Source organism: Chroicocephalus ridibundus, chromosome 11 (genome assembly GCF_963924245.1).
Source record: "Chroicocephalus ridibundus chromosome 11, bChrRid1.1, whole genome shotgun sequence".
Classification (NCBI taxonomy): domain Eukaryota; kingdom Metazoa; phylum Chordata; class Aves; order Charadriiformes; family Laridae; genus Chroicocephalus; species Chroicocephalus ridibundus.
Genome location: NC_086294.1, coordinates 14,022,619 through 14,047,277, shown reverse-complemented (window position 1 = coordinate 14,047,277; position 24,659 = coordinate 14,022,619). Strand labels below are relative to the sequence as shown.

General features: G+C 43.8%; 1 protein-coding gene across 7 annotated transcripts in view; it reads right to left on the bottom strand.

Annotated features, from left to right (window-relative positions):
- The window catches only part of RAPGEF6 (Rap guanine nucleotide exchange factor 6), a 129,685-nt gene that overhangs the window by 65,637 nt on the left and 39,389 nt on the right, over positions 1 to 24,659 (bottom strand). For 6 of the 7 annotated variants that reach the window (XM_063348945.1, XM_063348949.1, XM_063348947.1 and 3 more), the window contains exons 5-6: positions 22,632 to 22,701; positions 16,437 to 16,580 (exon numbers count right to left, since the gene is read on the bottom strand). In XM_063348945.1, coding sequence (XP_063205015.1) covers positions 16,437 to 16,580; positions 22,632 to 22,701 — 214 coding nt within the window. Of the gene's footprint in view, positions 1 to 15; positions 1,013 to 16,436; positions 16,581 to 22,631; positions 22,702 to 24,659 lie in introns of those variants that run through there. The other variant, XM_063348950.1, reaches the window with a different exon arrangement.

Genomic DNA, 24,659 nt, shown 5'->3' with positions numbered 1-24,659 from the left:
CAAAATCCTACTTACTTTGGAAGCCCACGGTTGCAGGCAGTTGGCATAACATCGCACAAGAAAAGCCATTTCTTAGGCTGGGGGAGGGAAAAAAAAGTTTCCTTTCGCAAGTAAAAGCCACAGAAGAAAAATCTGGAGTAAAATCCCTTCTGGATTGTCTTTAAAAGTCATAAACCAAAGCAGCAAATGTACACGTATGCAACTTCTCAGGCTTGAATTTCACACTGAATTCGATTACAGCTTCCACTATATCTGAGGAGTTTTCAGTATTGCAGTGAGTTAGCAGCAGCAGCAGCAATTCCTATAAAAATGTTCCAGTTTTAACAAGCACATAAATTCAAATCAAAATGTTTCCTAGCTTTTCAAATACAAATATCCATCCATTCCCCCGGGCAAGAGGCATGCACCCAAAAAGTGCTGCTAAAATTGAATTAATTCTGAAATGGATTAGAACTGCAGGTTAAAGCAACAATACATTAAAAGGTGAGATAGAAATTCTTCAAATTCCTTTTTTTCTCTTCACTAAAATGCATTTACAAGTGGCTTATCTTCGGGTCCACTTTTCGGAAACTTCCCATTCATATTGTAGATGAAATTTTGCAAAGGTTCTTCAGCATCTTAGGTGATTCAGGAATCCCATACCCTGGATATTAAAGTTTCTTCTTTATACTCTTGTCCAGCATAACTGCAAAAATTGAATTAGTGTCCAGATCGCAGCTCCAGGATATATATGCTCTAACAGGTTTGCACTGTGGAACGTATTAAAAGCCTCTGCAATACAAACCCTTTTCTCTTCCCCCCCCCCTCCTTTTTTTAATGCAGTTTACAACTCTGCAGTGTTGCTTAGTATTCTAATGCACCAGCCAGATACCGGGGTTAATCCACGCCTAGCTTTTCCAATTAAAACATTTCTGTAATGCCCAACAAAACAGTCCGTCCATGGCTACGGCGAGACCGGCTGCTGGAGTCCTAATTCCTACTCTCTTTGCTGGCTTCTCAGCAGCTCCCTCAGGAGAAGCTCCCATCGATTGGATGCTCCGCAGCGAGATGAAATATCTAATAAGGAGGAAAGAGAGTGGGAGGGGAACGGAGCTAAAAGGATGACATCACCTGGATAGAAAGCCTTTAGAAACTGCATTAGATCAATTGGCTACTGGATCTGCAGATGCAGCCAACAGAGCATCTTTATTGACCTAATATAAACACACATATCGGTATAACAACTGCTCAGCAAAACACCCCTGCTCCACATTATATTTTATATCCTTTTACGATCTATTAATGCATATACTGTAAACTCCGGATATTTTTCTCTTTCTAAATCTTTTTTTTTTTTTTTTTAAATGAATCTCATGTACCCATTAGCAGTTTCAACAGCATTTAGGGGGATTATTTCTCATCTTCGCATGCAAATTCAGAAATAAGTAAAATAAATATCTGCAGACATCCACATGCGCACACACACAGATACACCCATAATCACCTCACAATAAAATAATTCCTATTTTTATGTATGTATGTCACACAAGAGCCTCAACATTTTTACCTCATCCTATACACTCATTAGGAGATTTCTGTCTAGAAAGAGAAGTAAATTTCTTGTCAAAATGTGATGTTTATAATTCTCATAATTTTAATGGTTTTGAAACCATGTTAAAAGTTTTGGTGGGCGGGGTTCCCCCCCCCCCCCCCAGTCAAGACCAATTCCGTTTCTAACCAAAAATGCCTTCATTCTGCAGTAGTCAATTTAGTTTTATAATTTTTTTTTTGCAACTAAAAACTGAAATATTTGCAAGCAGCTCGTTATCTTGGATGGCAGCCCAGCCTGCCGGAGAGCTGCTCCGAGGAAGCACCTATGGGATCCCACACCTTTGAGCCGGGGCTGCCGCGATGCTTTCAATTCCTAGAAGGCAAATGACTTCTGCTACCGTGCACGAAGGCAGGAGAGCGCAGAAGGGAGGGGACAGAGGGTGCTGGCTCTGTTAAAGCCATTATTTACTACTCTGGATCATTTACTTCATCTGCGAGAAGGGGCACTCACTGTTTCCGTCTTCCTCTCTTTGGAAAGAATTTTCATCGCCGTGTATTTCATTATTCCAGGTCTGCATCAGACTTGAGGGTGATTCTCCAAAACCAAACGAGCCCTTGATGGCCATACCTCCCATGCCGAAGAGAAGCTTCCAAGAGCAGCCTAGTGGCACTAAGGGCCAAAAAATCCCTTTTTTTTTTGTTTGTTTGTTTGCTTACTCTTGTGTACTGAATCAGGAGGTTTGAGGCAATCCACAGAAAGCTCTTTGTCACCCACCGGGCCAAGGGGCACGTGGAAGAAGATTCTTACATTTTGGAAGGCAAGTTGCACCACCAGGACACTCCACCCCACCACAAACCACAGGCTCCTTCCAGCCATTATCCAGAAATTGAATCCTTCCCGGCATATAACCCAAGCTAGGATGGGGGTTGCACCTTAACTAAGGAAAAAAATCTTCCCCTAGCACCTTCCAAAACTGTCTTAAAAGAAAAAAAAAAAATGGTATTGATGTCTGAATCTGCTTAATCTCTACCAGAGAACAAGAATAATAATAGGTGCAACCAGGCTTCATAAATCTTACTGGGTATAATTTGTATTTAAACACAAAAGAAAAACTGAACTTTGCAAAATTGGCAAACTCAAAGTCTATTTGGTTTTTAAAACCTGAAAGAATTTTAGATGATTACTTCAGATTTTTAAAATGCACTGCACCAGCTAGACAAATAGCTGGTTTTTTTACTGTCCCTTCAATGCTGAACAATAGGCTAGAGATGTCAGCATCACCTTCCACGCGACCGTGCTGCATCTTTCTTAGTAATTCACAAAACTGTATTCAGAAGCATCTTAAACACCCGACACACTGCCACGCTGCTACATCTTCGGCAGCAGCGAGCAGCCGAGTCCTTTTGTGCAGGGTTACCTGGATTCTAGTTCTCAGCATCACAATTTAGATGAAGGCGAAATGAAAACCCACCCAGCTGAAGGGAACCTCTCCCCCGCCCGGACGCACCCGCCGCGCTCAGACCCCAGCCCTCGCCCCCCGGGGCAGCTCCTCCGCCCCCGGCATTGCGCAGGAAACCCAATCCGCTACGCATTTTGGCGGTGGATGCCATATTTTAACAAGGACTGTAAACACCGTCTCAATATAATGGGAACAAAATTCTATTTCCTTCGAGTTTTGCCTTTAAGTGGAGATGACATCATCGCTGCGGCCAGGCCGCCAATGAGCGCGGTGGGGGTCCCGGGGGGCTGCAGCCAGCGCTGCGCAGCCCTGCCCTCCCCGGGCGGGGGGAAAACCTGACCTACTTCCACACCCCAGCTCCTGGGGCATCCCCCCACTCGTTTTCTGGGTGTTTTTAATTTTTTTTTTAATTTTTTTTTTTTTTCTTTAACGCATGCGTTTCTGCAGCCCCAGCTCCCTGCAGCACCATGCTGTAAGTTTTTATAAATCGTCTGTTTAAGGACAAATCTCAATACCAAAGCAACTCAGAAATGGAAAAAAAAAAAAATCCGATACAAAGGCTGCTCCATAGTGATCACGATCAAAATACTTGTGAAGAACTGCAGCATCGGGCAGAATCACAAACAGTAAATTGCTGGTCTCATTTTAAGCCAGGTTCCAAGTTTGCAGAGAATCTTAAGGAAAAAATTCCTCAGTCTACAGTCTCCGAATTAAAGGTGGTCTTTGTCTTAAGACTGATTTCTTTCCAGGCTTGAAATATCACTCTGTACGTTTCTATGCATCATATTCCCTTTATCCTCCCATAACGCTATCTGAATCCTCCCGACTGTTAGATAAATCTGCATGTTCTAATTGTCCAGCAAGATTAAGTCACTGAAAAATGGGATGTTTTTAAAAGGATAGTAAGGCCTTTCATAATTTAAAGGCAGGGTTAGAGTCTCCTCTTATTTAAGGGCTCGACAAAGTGAAGTTCTGCAGAAGCTGGGAGCAGCCCGGGCCAGCAGCAGAAGGTCCCGTCAAGCAGCACGACTTTTTCCCCATCAATCCGAGGAAGAAAAGCCCATTGTGCAGCGCCGGCAGGGAGGACGCGCTGCTCTCCATCATGGCACTGGCTGCAAAGGCAGCGTCCGCCGGCGAGCCGGGGGGCCGGGGCTCACCAACTCCCGTCCTTTTGTCCTCGGAGCCAGGCAACCGCTAGCACGCTGTCCCCTGCCATGCTGTCCCCTGCCATGCTGTCCCCTGCCACGTCCCCCACAGCCGTGCTCAGCTCTGAGCAGGTACCAGAATCTGCTCCCCCCCGTTTTGAGCACGGCAGCGAAGGCAGCAGCATCCCGAGGCCAAGCTCGGGGAGGGGGCTGGGGAAGGGACCAGCCGCCTGGAAGGAGAGATCCTTCATCACACACACTCGGGCAAAGATGTCTCAGGTTAAAATAATTCATCTTAATACAGTTTTGTGAGTGGGAATTGCCAAACACAGCAGTGTAATGCAGAAATATTTCAGCATTAAGGGCACCTGCATCGAGAGGTTATTTCAGCATCTTTGAGTACTTTAAATCTGCCTGGAAGGGCGGGCGATGGGGATCGTGGGGTGCGGGATGTGGAGCCGGCGACGGGGGGGAGCTGGATGCAGCCCCGGCTACGCGGGCACAGCCTGGTCCGTTCAGTGGCACTGCCACGCTGCCCCCCTGTCTCCCCACCATCTCACTTCAGCATCTCAAATCAATCAGCGTACTTCTGTGGCAAGGTTAGACCCTCATTAGGGCTTCTCACAAATTCCTGTTTAAAGGAAAAAAGGAAAAGAAAAAAAAAAAAAAAACCAACTCTCCACCCTGTTCCTGACCCTTTTAGGAAGCAGAGGCAGGGAAAGCAGCACCACAAGCTCTTGTTCCCCTTCAGGGTGACATTACACGGTGCCATTGTATCCTTACATACATCACTTTCCACAGTAGCACTTACTAACAGGCTGCAGAAAAATCCTACCAAAAGATCTGTAGGACTCATAAGTCGTATGAAAACACGATCCATCCTTAAGGGAAGGAGTGAGGGAGAGCGGGAGGGAGCGGGAGAGGGAGGGCAGAGACTGTCATCATCCCTGAAGTGATGTAAGCTTCTAAATATAGCACCAGCAATACAGAAGGAACAATAAAAAGGCACCATGGATTCAATTTCTCCATCGCTTTCGCACTACCCCAACCATCTTTTTTTCTGTTGCTGTGTTAAGCACGGAAAGGTCATCTCCTATTTGCAGTGATTCAGATTTATATGGTTTATAATACTTTCTTAAATATGTTTATAAATTACAGCTCGCTATCCTGCAGACCTGTGTCTGTCGGTGCCCGCTCTCTGCAGAGCCGGGCGGCAGCATGATCCGCATGGCAAACAGGGAGAATGCCAGCACGGGGGGAAGGGGGAAGCGCCCGCTACGGATTCAAAACAAAAAGTTCATTTCTACAGTTTGAACAGAGATGATTCATATCAGGCTCCTCCCTTCCTTCCTGACATCTCATTTCGGCAAGGGGTGGGGAAGTTTGGGAAGGTACGCAACCCCAAAATCCCTGGTGAGGAGGAGGAGTGGCAACAACCCCAGAAGGGTCAGTTTGTGGGACTGAATCCACCCAGAGAGACTGAAAGGACAAAATCTCTAATACCCCACTGCAAAATTTCCCAAACACGTTTAGAAATTTGCTCGCTGAAACGTTCCCTTGATCTAATCTCAAAACTGAAATCACAGCCCAACCCTAACATGGAACTGGCCGTAATTTCCTCAGCTGCCACCTACCTGGGAAACCAGCTGGAGTTTCACGTTTGCAAACTGCAAAGCCCACCAACGTATATATTCATTTTCATCCCCAGAAAGTTGACATGAAAGCCAGTAGAAAACATCACTTTTTCTTCCCTCATTTATAAAAACTGTATCTCCAGTTGAAACAAGCAGACTAAGACTATTTAGAACATAAGGTACCAGCACACCTCTCACAAGAAAAAGGCCTCTGATTAAATGACCTTGAGAATAACATATTAACTCCACAGAGGAGGTTAAAAATCATTAAAATGCCACTTCCAATATTTCTTCTGTCATTTTTCTGGAGGATTAACACCAAACTGGTAGCCTGAAAGCTGGAAGGGGGGTGGGATCTGACTCCTTCTACCAAATTTCAAGATTCCTCTCCAAGCAAGGCTGATTGTGAACAGTCAGCTCTCATTTAGTAGTGGCCACGGCATCCAGCCTGAAAGCGTGTGTGACACGAGCATCATCCCAGGCACGACGTCTCATGAACGTGTTTTTTTTCCTCCAGAACAGCCCCATGTCTGAAGGCACCACGCTGCTTTTCCATGTGCAGAGCCTACACTGACAGACGTGCCTGGGCTCAGGCGCAGGGATCTCGGCTGCCCCTGGACCTAGGCTGGGACCAGCACAGCCTGAGCTGGGTGACGGCATGGACAGGGGACAAAGGGGTGGGTAAGTGTTCCCGAGAGGTTTCTCAGGAGAGTGACCACAGCACGACACACAGATCCCCAAATCTGCTGCGCTGGGGAAGCGCAGCACAGAGCCTACAGCAGCTCTGCAGGGCTTCCCTCACCGGGCGAAGCATTGCAGCGCAGTGATCATAGAATCCTAGAATGGCTTGGGTTGGAAGGGACCTTAAAGATCATCCAGTGCCACCCCCTGCCCTGGGCAGGGACACCTCCCACCACACCAGGCTGCTCCAAGCCCCGTCCAACCTGGCCTTGAACCCCTCCAGGGATGGGGCAGCCACAGCTTCTCTGGGCAAACTTTCTCATTTTCTGGTACAATCCAGACCTTATTGCCTTTAAAAATGGAAAGCCCAAATATGCTCTTGGAAATTTTTCCCCAGCATCCTTTGGAGTCCCCTCCCTCCACTGAGAGGAAAATAGCAGCAAAAGGCCAGTTATTGTCACCCACACTGAGAAACTGATCTTACCCGATAAAGCAAGGGATGGGCCAGATGCCATAGCTACACTCCAAGCTGACAAACCACAATTGTTAACCAAACTTTAAAGGAAACAAAAATCAAAATCATAAAGACAATACAAGCATTGTGGCTACATGACCTCAAACTAAAACTTAATCATGTAACAACAATAAACTCCAATACTCAGCCATAGAAAGCTACTCTGACTTGCAAAACAAAGTATCAGAAAGGAATTAAGCTACAATGATCGTCCCATTTAGACAGAGGCTACATTTAATCAACTATTTCAAGTATTTCATCTGTCAAATATAACCCCATTAGGAAATTTTCCATGTATCAAATGTAAAATTACAAATGCTGTTAAATGTCATTAGATAGCAATCAGTTCTATGCCAAAACCAAAGATCTTCTTCTAGCTATTCTCCGGTACAGATATTGGCTTGCATGCCAAGTTTTTCAAGGAAAACAGGGCATCCAAATGCTTGCATTATGCACTGACATTTTCTGATGGTGATTTTAACTGAAAATCGCTGGGGATATTCTCAGTCCCTAACTTGGTCCAGAAGGCTTCCGAAGAACATGGCTGAGTTGATGCGCATTTCCATATTCTAAGTTAGAAAACCATTTTAACTTGAATACAAAGCCGAAGACGACACCACCACAGTCCCTTAAAGAAGTCTTCAGCGTTACGTGATGTTCAACCCCACGACTGGAACTAACAATGCTTCAGACTGAAATACAAATGACCCCTCGCACGACCACTGCTCTCTAAGGCACGATGAGCCTACACCTCCGGGAAAGGCTGAGCTGCCACAAACGAGAACACGAGCAGGCTGCCACCCTTCAGTGCAGCATATTGAACACAAACAGCCCAGATGGAAGACAGGAAATAAAAAACCAGATCCACGGGTGCTACCACCTCCCCGCACGTAGGGACCAGCTTGCTGGCTACTACCCTGCTGGTTTTCTACAAGAAGCCGCTCAATACGCCATTTCCAAAGACTGAAACAATAACATTAAAAAGAAGGATCTGACGAAGAACCGCAACTCATACACAAAAGGTTTTTAAGTCCCCCAAAAGACTGAAATGCCTTTTTTGGGTGCAGAGCACTGCTTTTTACCATTAGCCACCTGAGTGACATGATACAATTAGGAGCAGCGGGCACAGCCCTTACACATCATTCTCAATCTAGTTTGCATAAGAGGCTGCTTATAAAGAATTAATGACTTTGGAACTGCCACCCAACCCCTTAGGGTCCATCAAAACAGAGATTAACACTCCGAACATGCTACATAAAATATTTTCTCGGGCATTTTCCAAGGAACTGAGTTAATTTCTACTCTGGTGTAAATTTGCCTGCATGGTGAAAGGAGGAAGAAACAGAGAACGGATTATGGTGTGGAGAGCACATTAATAATGACCTGAATTTTTGATTCTTGTGCCTATTAGTTTGCAAAATATCTAGAATTTTTGAAAGGTTCTTCTGGCACAAGCTGCTGTGGAGCAACAACAGGCACGACAGCACATCCCTCCCGCCACGCTGCCAGCACCACCCTTAGGTCAAGGTCCGACAACCCCCTGGTTCGTCCCAGTTAAAGGAGAGGGGAGGTTTCCCTGTGAAGGATGGACTGCGCTCAGGAGCCATTTCCAAACAGTTCCAGGCTTCCCGGTGAAAGTGCTCAGTTGGGAAAACACTGATGCGTGCAAGTAGGAAATAAGTGTAAAAACGTCCACAAGTTTTTCTTGAATTAGCACACAGAGAAGTGCAGTCCTGCTGCTCCGCTGAGCGAGGGGAGAGCAACGCACAAACCTGCTGGAGGGACCACACGGGGGTCTCGGGGCCAACCATCACCCCAGCTCCCACCAGCACCTGGGGAGAGAGCAGCCGTACAGGTAAGTGCTGGTCCCACTCGAGTCAGAGAAAGGTTTAAAGAATATCTTTGAGGCAAAAGAAAAACAGAAGAGCAGGAAATTATGATGTGAGCACTGGCAGAAAAAAAAACAACCCCGGAAAAAAAAAAAGAAAACTTCTTTAAAGTCGTTGGCAGAGTATGTATGTGCCCACATAGCTGCTTCTTCAGCTGTATAAAACTTTATTTTACACATAAAATCCCTGAAGAAAGATGGAGAAGTAGCAACCTCCCCCTAACAGCAACTGGGTGTCTTGCTCAGGACGCAGCCTGGCACAGCAGGAGGATGTCCATCCATTCCACGGCAAAATGATGCCGAGCAGGACATCTGTCCGTCCTGTGGCAGAATGATGCCAAGCAGAAGGACATCTGTCCATCCGGCAGCGGGACAATGCTTCATCCCAACACAGCTCCACCTCCATGGGCAAAGGGCAGCGCCGTACGCTACTGCCAGCAGCCAGATCTGCCTCAATACAGGTGCTCGCTTAAAATAAATCCTCCCGAGTTTCAGTTTGATGTAGTTTCGTTTGTGCATCGCTCTTAAATGCTGTTACACAGCCGCACATGTCACCTCCGAATTGAGGTGGTTTCTGCAATTCACAGTTTATATATGATCTGCTCGTCAAGTCTGTAAAATCCATCAGGGAAACTCCTGAACATAAGTTTTGAATAAATACAATCACTTTCATTATGGATGAATTGGGGTTTACCCATTGCATGTGTTGTTATTTTAAAAATAAAATTTTAGTCTGAAAAACACAGATTTTAACTGAAGGGCAGCATTTTCTTACTTTGTGTGTAAAGGGCAGTATTTTCAATATTTTCTTATTTTATGTGCAGCCCAGCCAAGTCATTACTCTTTGAAAGCTACAGACGCTCGTTAATTGGTTTGGGAAGCATCAGCGGTCTATGGAAATTCCTAGGAAGAGTTTTAATGCACAGCACACTTTGCGAATTGGTGTTTTGTTAATGACCATCAAAACCTGCGACAGCCTTTGAAGGAGCCCTTGACAGTAACCCTGCTGACACAACAAGCAGACAGAATCAATACGTCAAGTAAGAGACGTGCAAACGTGTGTTTGGCAATTTTCCCCTCGCTGATGGAACCCAGGGAAGTGCCGTGGGTGGGAGAGCTGGAGATGCCGAGCGTGGGTTCAACACTGGACCCAGCCGGAGGTGAAGCGGCATTTAGCCAGGATGACACCTCTGACATCATCATTAGTTAACACAGCTCCCACGCCACTCTCCGCCTCTTCCCCCACCCCCTAAAGACCAGTCTGACAGTAATCTTCGTTTCCAGAAAGCCGGGGGCTCCAGCCCCCCTCCTCTCCTCCACCCCTCAGTGCCGGGTGCTGCGGCTGGCTCCCTTACACACAGCCCACAACAAACCTGGAGTCGCCTGCGCAGGAAGTGAACGCGCTGCAGACGCAGCTTCTTTTTGATGACAGAAGCAAGAAAAACACTTAAAATGGCAGGAGTTGAGCAGAGCTGCACACAAGCGATGGCCCAGAGGTCCTGTCCTGCCACAGCAGCCAGGCTCGTGGGGGTCCTGCACGTGCTGCGGCTCTCGAGAACAGAGAATCATAGAACTGACTCGGTTGGAAGGGACCTTTCAGATCACCGAGTCCAACCATCAACCTAACCGTGACAAAAACCATCACTAAACCATATCGCTAACATGTCCTCCAAGCAGGGATGTGACCTCGGCCACGCCAAATTTAAGATGAGGATTTTCTCTGTTCTGACCTCCACGTTGTAAAAACAGCCTCAGGAATCACAGAATCCTAGAATGGTTTGGGTTGGAAGGGACCTTAAAGGCCACCCAGTGCCACCCCCTGCCCTGGGCAGGGACACCTCCCACCACACCAGGTTGCTCCAAGCCCCGTCCAACCTGGCCTTGAACCCCTCCAGGGATGGGGCAGCCACAGCTTCTCTGGGCAACCTGGGCCAGGGGCTCACCACCCTCACAGCAAACAATTTCTTCCTGAGATCTCATCTAAATCTCCCCTCTTTCAGTGTAAACCCGTTCCCCTCCCTCCCCATCTCTCAGGGGACTCGCGTTATCTCTTTGCATCACACAACACCTCCAGAAAGCTATCGGCGACATTAACGTCTGTACCGACAAAGTGCACCGCAAGACTCGTGGATTTCAGCAAGACCCAAGTTATCTTCTGATTTGTTAGTTCATAATGCTAAAATTCCAACAAGTGTCTTTTAAAAGTGTCAAAAAGAGGAAGCGTGGACGTAAACACATTAAAAAGCAATGAGCTGCAAAGAGAACCATCCTCCAGCTGAAGAAGCAGCAATTTTAGCCACTCACAGATCAGCCACAGACTCATTAAAATTAACCGATATTCCGAATAAAGAGATGCCAGCCGATGTTGCATCCAAGCTTAGCAAGAGGCAGCTGGAGGCGTGCTGTTGGTTTACATCAATAATATTCAGATCAATAAATTTCAGCAAATTCACCTGGCAGTTGAAAATAGATTATAAAAGAGCCATAGCGCTTTATAGCATTTAAAAATGGAAAAGGATTAGTGATGGTAAAGAACCTAATGGGTTTGATCCAGTATATTGAAATGTGACTTAACTTCCTACAATTGCGCGATACCCTACGCTAACTCCAGGCTCTGACAGGATTACATTAAGTAATGATCAAAGAACAAGAAACTTGCCACTCAAGCAGTCTTCAGTGACAGACTTCTCTGAAGATAAACGCTTCTACAAGGCTCCAGGAAATTTTTTACATGATGCAAGTATTAAGAAACTGTCCGTAAAACTTAATATTATAATAAATCTTTTAAACCTCATCATCCTCTTAGAAGAGTTTTTAAAAAAAAAAAAAAAAAAAAAAAAAGAAATTTGCATCTCTGAGAAAGGGAATTACTGCTAGAAGTTTGGTACCGATTTCTTTATTCCGTTCTATGCTGAACCAATAATTGAAAAAAATTCAAAATGTCATCACAACTCCGTAGAATTATGCATTATATCCAATATGCACTATTTTTGGAAATACAAGTATTCTTCATTTAAAGAAAAAAGTCAGAGAGGACTGTCAAAAACATATGTAGATAATAAATTAGAAAAATCTTATTCAAATTAAAAAAATGTGAGTTTACAAGTTTAAGGGTCATGTAGAAAGTTATATCAAATTGTTAAACCCTGTTTGGTTTTGATCACTGCAAGAAATCTAAGTGCAAAACTTACTAGCTCAGGTTTTATTTTTTAATTGTGAAGATAAATACTTGGAACCATTTACTTTCCCATTACTTGATCCAAGATCAAAATACAATTTAACTTTTATAAAGAACCAGAACTACCATTAAACGATTTTTCCTAAAAGCATTAACATAAAGCCATCTGTTGTTAGTCCGGCTGCAGTTTTTTAAGCACCTGCCGCACGGTCACCAAAGTCTGCGACGTAGTTGAACAGAGACGATCACAATTATTTCTTTCTTTCGTCGTTGAGAAATCCAGTTGCATTACTTACTGGGTTGAGAACTAGAGACGAGTAAGTATCCGTCTCAGCTGTGATAACGCCCCGCTGCACGACTCCAGTTCCTGTCTGGATTCTTATCTCCGTTACAGACAGCAATACACACAGAGCGCCTATCGCCAGAGAGATACGCAAGTGTGCTAACAAACACGATTTGAAGCAAGAGCAGGCAAAATTAATACCAATGGCACGTTTCCTTCTAAGCCATTAAGTTGGAGCAAGAAGTTTCTCCCAATTACTCCAGTCTCACTTTTCCCCCGCACTCAGGACATCACTGCGGGGGTGACACGCAAGATGCAGTTTTTAAGTGATAAAAAAAGAAAGAGGTAACAGAGGCCAGAAATGCCCAGGGATGACGAGATCCCACGTAATTACAGGGATGCTCAGACCTGCCCTGGGTAGCCAGGAGGCCTCACTTGGGCTCCCACCATGGTCTTTGCCTTGCCCGTCACCCACCACGACAGAGCCACCTCCTCCCTCACTGCTCCGTGGGCACCAGCGCTATTTCGCATCAGAAAAAAAAAAAAAAAAAAACAAAACAAACCAAAACACAACATTTGAGAAGTCAGGATCTTGCTGGGTAGCTATGCTGTAGAAGGGAAACCCCGGTGCCAGCAGAACCTTGACACGGCTACTGCGCACCCTGCGAGTGGAAGCCAGAGCTGAGGCTCTTCGCCCACCGAGAGCCAGGCCAACAGACTGTCGTGCACGTGTATTGAGAGAACAAACTCACATCATTATGCACTTTGAAGGTATAAACAGAAACATAGACCTGTTCAGTTTGAGACAGAAGAACAAACACTGTCAGTATATGTTTGCTGATTTTTACTGGAAGCAGGAAAAAAAAAAAAACCAAAAACTGAAACCACTTTAAATACTTATTCTGCAGGAGATCAGTGCTCTTGTGAAACAATATTACTCCATGAACCGCAAAAGCATAGTAAAGGAGTCTAAATAGTAGCTCCTTCACTAAAGAAAGCAAACAGATGATCCACTTTTAACACTAGTTCATTCAAGGGGAAGGGAAAAAAAAATAAAATTTAAGATAGCCACAATGATTTGAATATCAACTATCCTGAAGACATACAGTCACATTAAGCACTAGGGCTCTTTTACTTAAGTTAGAGGCACAGGAGAAAGGAAGAGCTTCAAAGATGGTAACAATCATTTAAAATATTAAAGTATCTGCATACAAATCTTTATTTCATGGCCAATCACAGGGACTTCTACAGAACGAGTTCCAGCACAAACAAGCAGGGAGCTCCATGTCAGGAGCAGATGCAAGCTCTGTCACAACCTAATGGGTAATGTTTTATAAAAACAAAGATTAACCTTAATCAGAAATACTAATCATGGTATATTTAATGCACAGAGATTTACATTTTAAGGAGTTAATGGAGACTGCACAGATAATTCCACTTAGCAAGCACAAGAAATCTTTTATTTATTTGTGAAAGGGGAAATTCTGAGGTGGGATAAAGCAACACCACATTTCAATATGTTTTCTTCAGAAAGCAGAAAACTACCTGTGCCTGAGAGATCAGGCATTTAAAAAAAAAAAACCTCAAAGAGTGTCGCGCTGAGTACTCTAACACCACCACACCGCCGGGACCTGCCCGCTGTCCCACGCAGACGGGCTGGGAAGCTCGGAGCGTTGCCCGAGCGAGCGGGGCTCACAAAAGGTCCATCAGGCTTCATTCAGCATCTGTCAGAGAGCACTTACCAACAGGCTGGCGAGTGAAATACAACACTGCGGTTATTCATTAGCATCACGCCAGAGAGGAAATCTGCCAGCGAGTTTGTAAACAGTTTTCCCACTCTGGCAGAAACCCTTATTGCAAGTTCTTGTCAAATAAAAGTTCCATTCAAAACCCCTAACTCCTTACCCTGCCCATTCCTTGGGCCGACACGACGGGTTACATTATAAAGCCAGTTTTTCAAGACCATTCGGAACCAATGGCCATGTATGAGCTCACCCAGGTAGGTAAGAGTTAAACCCAGGCACAGAACAAACCATGCCTCAGAAAAATTCGCTATTTTTTCAGATTATAACGGAACATGGAAAAATATAGGAGCCCAATTTTTATTTACTTGTCAAACAGGCAGCTGGTTATTGTGTTTTGATTTCTTAGTCATCTGTTGAGTTACAAATTACTTTTCGCTGCACCAAGTACTGCAAGTATGACACTTTCCAATTAGGAGCTTGCAGTCTACAAAGCAAGGATTGGTATTTCAGCTCCGACTGCTGAAAACCCAACAGCTTGCAGATTTTCTACCCGAGAGGTGGTTGTTTACTCCTTGCCACTTAGCACTCACTCATCCAGGAAAACACCGAGCAGCGTGAACAGGCCTCTTCTTATACATTCCTAATTAACTGACATAACAGCAGATTTAGGAATACGCTGTTGGTTTATGAAGTTTATATCATTTTCCATCAAATGCTGATCAAAATATATGTATTCATAAATCCGAGGAAGCCACCAGATTTGCAACATGAAACTCGATGTGCAGACACACACACGCGCTCCGTGTGGTTGGCAACAGAAAGAAAGAAATCAACATGAAGAAAAATCCTAACGAAGGCATAATTTGTCAATTAATCACAATCCTGCCAGTGTACCACACCGACTCCTTGCATCAGTAACTGAAAACCTCTGAAGTCGTTTAAGAAGTCATCTAATTTGGTCTTTCTTAGCCCAAAGACGCCAGTCCCTTCTCCTGCACCCCTCCAAGCAAGCTGCAGAGGTACCAGCAGCGTTGGCTGTTCCTCCTCCTCTTCACACTGAGGTCTGAGAATTATTTTCTCTCTGCTTATTCCTTGTCACAAACACTAAAGAGGAGACAGATTTTGTCGTACACAGATTGGAATTTAGTTCCTAATAAAGCCTCATGCATGACTGCCCAGAGCATGAGGATCCAACATCTCATTTCATCAATAACTAATTCAGATGACTCGTTAATGATAAAATCCAACACGGGTGACAGTTCTTGCAACGAGATGGCAGAGGACGTTAAGCTCCAAACAGCAGATTCTCTTCCTGTCACAGCAAGGAGAGCTCTTCTGCTTACAAGACAAATGCCGAAGGAACCTCTACTCAGAGCCATGCTAATGCTGTGGGGAGTCTAAAGTCACCACCTGCAATCCAACGGCTACCAACATGCGAGAAAACCAGCAGTTTAGTCTGAAATAGAGGAAATCTTTTAAGTTTATATCTAACTGCACACATCAGATATTCTGAAGCGTACCAGCTAAGAGAAGTTTTGTACCTATCAGGGAGATGAAAAGGAAGATAGGAAAAAAACGGGGAGAAATTAAATTTGTTTTTTTCTTTTCTGTGCACGAAGAATACTCCAGGTTCTTGTACTTCAACATTAGCACGGGTTTTTTTAAACCTTTGATTTTCAAAGCAAATCAAAGTATCCAGGACAATTATTTGCAATTAAATAACTTGTCTAGATGACATGTATATCCTGCTACCAAGCAGGAAGTTTGTATGTGAAAAATAATGGTAGAGAGAAACCTTCATAAAAGCATTGTGGCCTCAAAACCACAGCTGTACGTGCCTTCACACCGCGCAGATTATAGTCTGTGATGTTATTTAAGGCTAGCAAACAACTTGCCGTTATTCTTTTTGATGCTTGAATTACCACTATACTATTTTTAAGCAAGCAAACACGACCAAGTACGATAGTGTTAACACTGCATTGAACTGCATTTTCCAAACCATGGTTCAAATTTATTAAGGAAGAAAAGAAAACCACCAATTCCTACATTATACCAAAAGCATTCCAGGTAAAACCAACAAAACCCAAGAATGACCATTACTCTGTCCAGAAAACATCTTAAGATTTATTTACAGTGTTCCACTGAAAACCCCTAAACCAAAACCAACCCTTTTTCTAACTAGCACCTGGATCTTCCCTTCCACCTATGGCGTTCAAACCCAAAGCACTCCACTGCTCCCCAACAAGAAAAAAAAGTGCTCTCAAAAATGAGAAACACAGGCTATTTCATCTCACCGGCTTTTCGCGCTAAAACAAAAGGACAGCAGCCACGCAGATGGGACGATGCCAAGGAGATCAGCCAAGGGAGAGCAGACTCACCGACAAGTAGCTGCTGGAATCCACGTTGTCAGTGATGGTCTGGCGCTCGCCCCTCTGGTTGATCTTCCGAAACCTCCGTCGGGATTGCCTGAGCGGGACTTCTCTTTGCAAGATGTTTTCCTCATTGTCCTTGGAGTTCTCCACCTGAAACACACGTTCAGGCTCCTGGTTAAACATCCAGTTCTTCCATATCACCGAAAGCCGATGGAGCCGTATTAAGCTCATGAGGAAGGAACAAACATGAAGTTCAGAGCAGTTAAACTTTTCTCAAGAAAAGGACTGCGGACGTTTCAGAGAACCGCTGCTGCATGTCTCAGAGCTACGTTATTACAATGAGCCGGAGGCCACAGTTTCCTTCCAGGAAACAGTTTAAAAAAAAAAAAAAAAAAAAAAGAAGTAGAAAAAGGCACACATATCCTCTAAACAATGTCACTCACTAGCAGAAACCTTTCTGCACCCACACGTTTCGTACCACACGAGTTACAGATATGGCTCATTTCAAGTGCATCTTCAACAGAGAGTTTACCATTTTTTGAGTATTTACAATCTGGCAAAAGCACTGAATTATATCCTATTTTTATTGGTCTAATTTTTAAAAACATAACTTATTTCTAGTACCAGTCATGGCTAAATAACTTTAAATATTCCAGGTTTTTATAAATAGCTACTTCATCTATGTCATATTGACTTCCAATCACTTCCAACAGATTATGAAGAAATAACTGGAACTTGCTTCATACCTTGATGTTAAATATTATTTGCAACTAAGCATTCAAAATTAGGTGAATTTATCTTGTTAGTAAAAGTCAACATGAAACTTTTTTATCTCACTAGTTACAATTCCTTTTTTCTATAAAAAGCAGTCCCATCCTTTCCCATTTCCTTTTGATGTTTTGGAAAAATATCTCCCAGCAGGAAGCAGAGCAGACGTGCATGCAAATAGGCTGCAGCCAAGCAAGAAGCTCCTCTACAACATATTTACTGTATAGGAGTTTCTACTGTCCTCAATGATTTTTTTTTTTTTAATTATTTTTATTTTCCCCTCTCTCTCTTCTAAATTTAACTTCGAAATCCTAAACCTATGACTGAAGTACTGGAACAGGAGAAGAACCTCTCTGTGGTCTTAAGTGCCCCTCACTTACATACTTGGGTAAGTTACCTCAAAATTAAAATTCAAAAGGTATAAAAGGAATAAAACCAGAAAGACTTAACAGACAGGAAAAAGAAAGTAACCAGAATACCTAAACCATCACAAAAGCAAGATCACATCTACTTTCCACATCGCTTTTTCCAAACAGCTACATCTGAGGTCAGAGGAAGGTGCGAGCAGCTGGGCTCGCCTTGTGGGTTATTTTTAATTCCCTAGAGAAAAATATTCATTGACAACATAGGTTAAAGATACAAGAGTTAAAAAAGAAGAGTGAACCCCACACCACAGTGTTGTCAAAAAAGAAAGCAGAAAAGCCAAGTTCCTCCAGCAAGCGACAACCACACTTTTCACTAGAATTTTACTGTCTGTCTGCAAAGGCACGGGACAATAAGCAAAGCCATCTAGCAGCAGAGATGGTACAAGGATGGTATAAGCATCCTTAAGCTGTAAGCATGATGGTATGGTAAGGATGTAAAGGCATCCTTAGGCATGCAAGGCATGCAGACAGACAAAAAAAGAAAACAAACAAAATATCCTTTTAAACAGGCCATTTGGTCTCAAAAAAAGAAAATAAATACTAAGACACTGGATAAAGAAGCCCTTCTTTCCCTAACATTAAATGTCCATTTCTAGTTAGCAGTGACATTGCTCTCAAATTACAGAAGGCTTCCAGAAGTAAGGAAGTTCAGCTCTGTAAATAACCGAAGTTGTGTTGACTTCATTTTTAATTTTTGTATGTGTGCTACCATACATGAGCTCCTTCAATAAATACATTATTTCCTTCTTTCTCTGCGTTCAGTCTTACAGGACCACAGAAACTAAAGCACGCAGTGAGCTTCTCCAAACGAACAGACTAACCTGGACACCGAGAGCTCGCTGAAGCGGATGGACGTCAACTCTTCCAATACTGATGACCCTTATTATTAAGAAGACCCAAACTAAATAGGTATTTTTAAAGACTAAAGTAAAACACTCACTGCAAGATTAAGTTCTTTTTCTTCCACAATTCTATCTGAAAACTAAGAAGTGAGCATAAAGACACTATTTGTTAGCACAAAGGCAAAACACCCAACTGACAGCGGAAACGCAGAGGCTGAGACCACCTGCGTTGTTCTGTTAATGGCACTGCTGCTGACAAAAACAACACAAAAATCAGAAATCCAGGAAAGACCATCATACCACACAGCTTCCAGTTTAGTGCCACCAGCACCATCAGCATGTTGGGTCCAGCTGACCATCAGATTGGCTACGCTTAGGATTTAGAGTAACGGGACAGGCAGGCCAGGGCTCCCTCACACCGCTCATTGCTCAGCCCTGCTTTCACCTGGTTAAGACTGAACATTTCTGTTGGCAAAGAGCATATTCAACCTCCTTGCAACCCCCGAGTGGGATGAACAGCCCTATAGAGGAACTCAGCGCCTCTGCGGAAGGAGGACAAGTGCTCCCCTGTGCCACCGCGGCAGCAGGGACCAGGCTGATCAACGTTGCTACCAGGTCGGATGGAGACTGTGCCCCATAGACTTCGGCACATTATTTCATACAATCATGGAACAGTTTGGGTTGGAAGAGACCTTAAAGACCGTCCAGTTCCACCCCCTGCCCTGGGCAGGGACACCTCCCACCACACCAGGTTGCTCCAAGCCCCGTCCAACCTGGCCTTGAACACCTCCAGGGATGGGGCAGCCACAGCTTCTCTGGGCAACCTGGGCAAGTTGTTCCATTATTTCATTTTCAATATGTAACAAGAAGTCAAGAACAGCGTATGAACTGTCTAGTTTCTAATCAAGGGTGTTGTTTTCATTAAGCTTGAAGACTGGCAGCAGAAGACTTCCCTACAGCCAGCTTCACCCGCAGCTCTTGCTGCCCCGTGACAATGGAGGCGGCTCACAGGACTGTCCTCTGCCCCACGCCACAGCCCCTGCCAGCAGGGAAATACTTTCCACCTCCAAGCATCACGCTGCTCTTTTGAAATCTTATGTTTAGATCTGAAGAAGAAAATGAGAGCACCATGGAACAACCAAAAGGAAACATCAGTACGTTGAGATACGCTGCTGTTCTGGGCCATTTTCTTAAGTGATAAATGGACTTATTATTAATTCAAAAGATTGCTCAGCCTCCAAAAATATGAGCTACAATGCCCATTCACACACTATCTGTTATCCTCATTAACTTAAGTTGACCACATTTTATGGCCTTTAAAATGGGTCAGCTCCCAGAGGATTCCTGCTACAAAACTGATTTACATTCTAAAAAGAGAAGAAGAGGAGGAAAAAAAAAAACCTGAAAAGAAAACAGTCAGCAGCAGCGAATGATGGTGTTCTTTAACTACATTAGCTAATTCTTTTGCTTGAAGATAAATATTCATTATGTATTAAACCTCGTTAGTATGTCGCAAATTAAAAGAAAAAAAAAGAGAGAAAATAAAAGAGTTAGGATAAATTAATAAGAATTAATCAGGAAAGTGAAACTCAAGTACACCATTTGTCAGTGCAGCTCATTAGCAAGGTGCATGCCACCACGCTGATGCTTTTTTCTCTCCCCATTTGAAGTCCTACCTAGAAAACTGACAGTTAATGGTACCTTTACCTACATTTACCCATAAAACATGAACATAAATGTAATGAAGAAACAACTTTGTGCTTTAGTTCTCTGATTTTCCTACGGAAATATATAGTGAAGTTCCAGAAAAGTATTTAAAGTACGTTTAGGTATCATTATAATTCTCAGTGTGATTTAACTACAATTACAGAAAGTTCAAGAGGTTTAAAGTACAGAGGAGGAGTTGTCCAGGTTGCGCATTTGTCTGCAGGAACAACCAGCACATTTGAGGTTGCTGACGTGGCCAACATTGCCTTCACTGTGACAGTCCCTCCTCTGGAAAACACTCATCACAGGTTTAGCTACTCAAGCTACACACACACAGACACACTCTTTCTCTCCAGTAGCACACACTACATATAAGCTACTCTTTTATTTGCATCTTCTTAGATTTAGATGACATATGAGGAAGAAATTCTCTGCCGTGAGGGTGGTGAGCCCCTGGCCCAGTTTGCCCAGAGAAGCTGTGGCTGCCCCATCCCTGGAGGGGTTCAAGGCCAGGTTGGACGGGGCTTGGAGCAACCTGGTGTGGTGGGAGGTGTCCCTGCCCAGGGCAGGGGGTTTGGAACAAGATGGTCTTTAAAGTCTTTTTCGACCCAAACCATTCCATGATTCTTCTATTATTTTTTTATATATATATATATAATTTTTTTAAACATCAATGGTGATAAGGCCAGATAAGGACGTTGGTATTGCCTAGGAATTTAGCATTATCACATATTTAGCCCGTGGAATATATTTCATGTAAACTTGCAGCTGCACTTGCAGCGAGTCACCACCGTCCCCGTAAGGAGTCACAGGCTTCCCATGCGTGCTCCCGACTACACCCGCTGCCAGCGCCGGCTCCATCACCATCCGTGATCCTCCAGGCTTTTGGAAGAGGAAGCAGAGCAGGTCCGGTAATGTCTGCAGCACCAGTTACAGGCGCTAAGAGTTGTGTAACTGGTTTGTTAGTGAAATTGCTCCAAACAGACCAAATTCTTCTGTTACACCCACTTGAAGGATTACAGAGACACAAGAGGTCTATATAAGATCGGATAAGTGAATATTTGTCATTCTGCACTACAAGATTCCCGGAACACTGATGTGCGAGGCTCAGCCCACCCAGCAGTGGACGCAGGTGTAACTCTGCACAACAAATCCTCGGCAGCAGCGGTTAACAATTAAAAATGCAAAGCAGCAGCGACAAACCAGAGTGCCTGGGGCATTCACATGACATGGCTGCACGTACCATCACCCGAGCAGCCCTGTGGCACCCCTCAAGGCATAAGTCTCTCCCCCAAAACTCCAGCTTTGAGAAGAGACTGGATAATTAGGAATACACAATCAAACTATTTCACTCCAGAGGCCTGAGATAGGCTTCTTGCACTCTTACATCAGGACACAGTAGAGTGTAGCTTAAAACATCTGCTGCAGCAAAGAGCGTATGAGTGACACTGTCAAAGCTCGTGAGCAGAGCCAGACTGACGCTGCACACAAAGAATGGCACAAAGGACACCAAGAGTACTTGGTACAGGACATCTCCACGGCTGCTAGTGTATTGTGAGAATTCAATTTCTCACAGAGGCGGATATTCACATACTCAATGAGTAACAGACATCATCAAATATTAGTTGTAGTGTTACTGTATCTCAATCAACCGTGGTTTGGAAATCTAAGCCTGCTTAACAGGCACGTGGCTTCTCGGAACAACAAACACTTTTATTCCAGATCCATTAGCACCATCTCATAATATCAAAGTTGAAGAGATGTTCCTGAGTCCCCAGCCACACTACGAGGGTGCCCCATCAGTCTGCACTACGGAAAAGCAACTCTAATATTCCAGCTCCTCCCAGCGCGTGTGCATCAGCCTGGGAAGAACTGAGTTACAACCTGGAAGTACACACGGACTTGGCGATATCAGGAAGGATTCTCAAGAAGCAGGAGGAAAGCTGGACATGGAAAAGGTCGATGACAACTAGGTTGAAAACTTCATCCTTCAAGCTTGGCTAAGCTTTCCTGTTCCTTCTCCTCTTGCCTAAACACCTTCACACTGCCTGGAAGTGCTGGGGGTGTGGGGGCCTTTCCTCCAGCCCCAGCAGGGCTGCCACGGCTCAGAGAAAGCAATGAAAAGGGGGCAGGGGTGTAAACAGAATATCTAAGATAGCGGTCTGTCATTGCCTGACTCAGGAACGCTCAACTCAGCCGTAACTGGTAGGCTTTTGAAACTCAAGTAAACATAATTTCAGAAAGAATGACCTAATCATCATCATCATTTACCCATCTAGATTGAATTTACATAGCTATTGCTGTTACGATAGCAGCCATAGGTATAATTGAAATCAAGGCAATTTTGCTGCAATTTTATAGAATACTTTACAATAAGCTTTCGGCTACAGAACAGAAAGAATTTGCTGAAACCAGCAATAGATTTAAATACATTTGGAAAAAAAAAAAATCTGTCTTACCACAATCATTTCTGAAGGCTCCAATATGATACATTCGCATCCTCGCTTTCCTCCAGACTGCTTGCCAAAACTGGAGTGGGACGGGGAAAAAAGCAAATGAAAAAGAATGAGATGAACAGCCTATTTCACCTTTTCAGTAATAAAAATAAATTTACACTAGCGCATGTTGCAATATCCTTAAAAACAAAAAAGGACAAAGAAAAACTGATTAAAACTATTGTATGAAAAATTCTAAACAGATAGTACCATTATCATAATTTTTTTTCATTTACTCAGCACCTCTCATCGTAGCCTGCTATGTAAAGCCTAGAGATAAAGGATGTTTTTGTAAAATCATTATTACTTGCAGATACTCAAAACCACTCACAATGCATTTTGGTGTTGACAAGAAAACATTAGTAAGTGTTAATTAAGCATTAAACAGGCTTTGTAAAAACAAATCTACATAAATTCCAAAACCTCAGAAGTACTTCTTTGCACACAGCATTTTTAATGAGATTTCCCTCAACTCCACATCGCCCCTTCATCCTCCCCACAGACGGGGGGACAGAGAACAACTTCTCTAAACTCAGCCTTAACTTGTGGCCACTGTCTGTACATTGCTCCTTGTACCATCACAAGGAGCATTTCATCGCAACGAGTTCTGTTTAAAAAATATGAAAAAAACCAAATGCAAGACAATGTGACGGGCAGTGTAATACACCGACTAAGGGAAGAGGCTAAAAGCAACTTGATGCAACTCCAAAGTGCGATTACCTTCAGGGCACCTAAGCAGCAAGGTGACTTTAGGGGAATCGTCTCCGGAGAAGGTCCATGCGAGCAGATCTGAGGGTGCTGGAACTACCAGCAAACGCAGAGCTGAGCTAGGTACTGCTGGGGGGTGTGACAGACCAATAACCTCTTAAATCACTTGATTTGTGACCGCAGTAGCACCTGGAGTTGAACTTAATATGTGAAGCCAGATATTTTCGTCTTCACTACAGATTTATTACCTTCAGTTAGGTACGCTCGACATATCTCACTCAGCCGAGCGCACGTGAAAGCGATCCCATACAGATGTCAAATTAGGAAAAAAAAAAAAAAAAAAAAAAAAGAACAACTTCCTTGATTACCAGCAGGGCGGCTGGATTAGCAGTTCAGCAGTTGTAGCTGCTGTGTTACAAACTCGGACTGTCAGCAGCAATCACGCTTTAACACGTACCAGCAGGTGAAGTAACTGAAGAATCCGTTAACTCAACGCAGATTAATGTGTGAATTAGAGGAGGCTGAGACAAGTGTGGAGACAAATCCTAAAAAAAAGTGGGTCAGCTCCATCTGCTTTCCCTAAGGTTATGTTGAGAAAGTGCATCGGAAACGCCAGCCACACAGAACACGGGAGTTACACACACGGTCACCTCCACAGCGGGGATCCATTGAGACACAACCGCTTTGGAGAACGCGTTTAAAAGATTCGTGCTTATAAACTACCCAGTAGGGGAGCCTGCAAAAACTTTTGTAGGATACCTGCGTTTTCAGGGAAGGAATTTAAGCACCTAAACCGTGAACTTATTCAAGCGAAGCTTCAGATCATTCCAACAAAGCAATTATCAGTGTAATCTGGTTAGGATAAAGTATTACAATTAACAGGAGCATGGCAGTTTAAACTGTCAAGTTTTGATGTCGCTAATGGCCTACTTTAAAAAAAAAAAAAAACCACACACCTTTAAAATTACATGATTGCTATGGAGTCATAAACGACAACTGAAGTTTTCTCACCCCGTGCTAGAGCGGGCCAGAGAAGCACAAGTTTCACACGAAAAACTGGCATTTTCACACATCTATAGTAAGCAACTCCTAGCTAAAATTTTCATGCCTTCTTTCATGCTTTTTCCACACCGCATGCGATCCAGGCATGACAGTCTTGTGTATTTGCAACACATCAAAAGAAGGGCCAAACTATTCTGACTATTACACCAAAGTTAATTTAGTTCAGAAAATACAGAAATGTCATTCTTCATGTATGCTCTAACTTAAAGGCAAACTGAAATT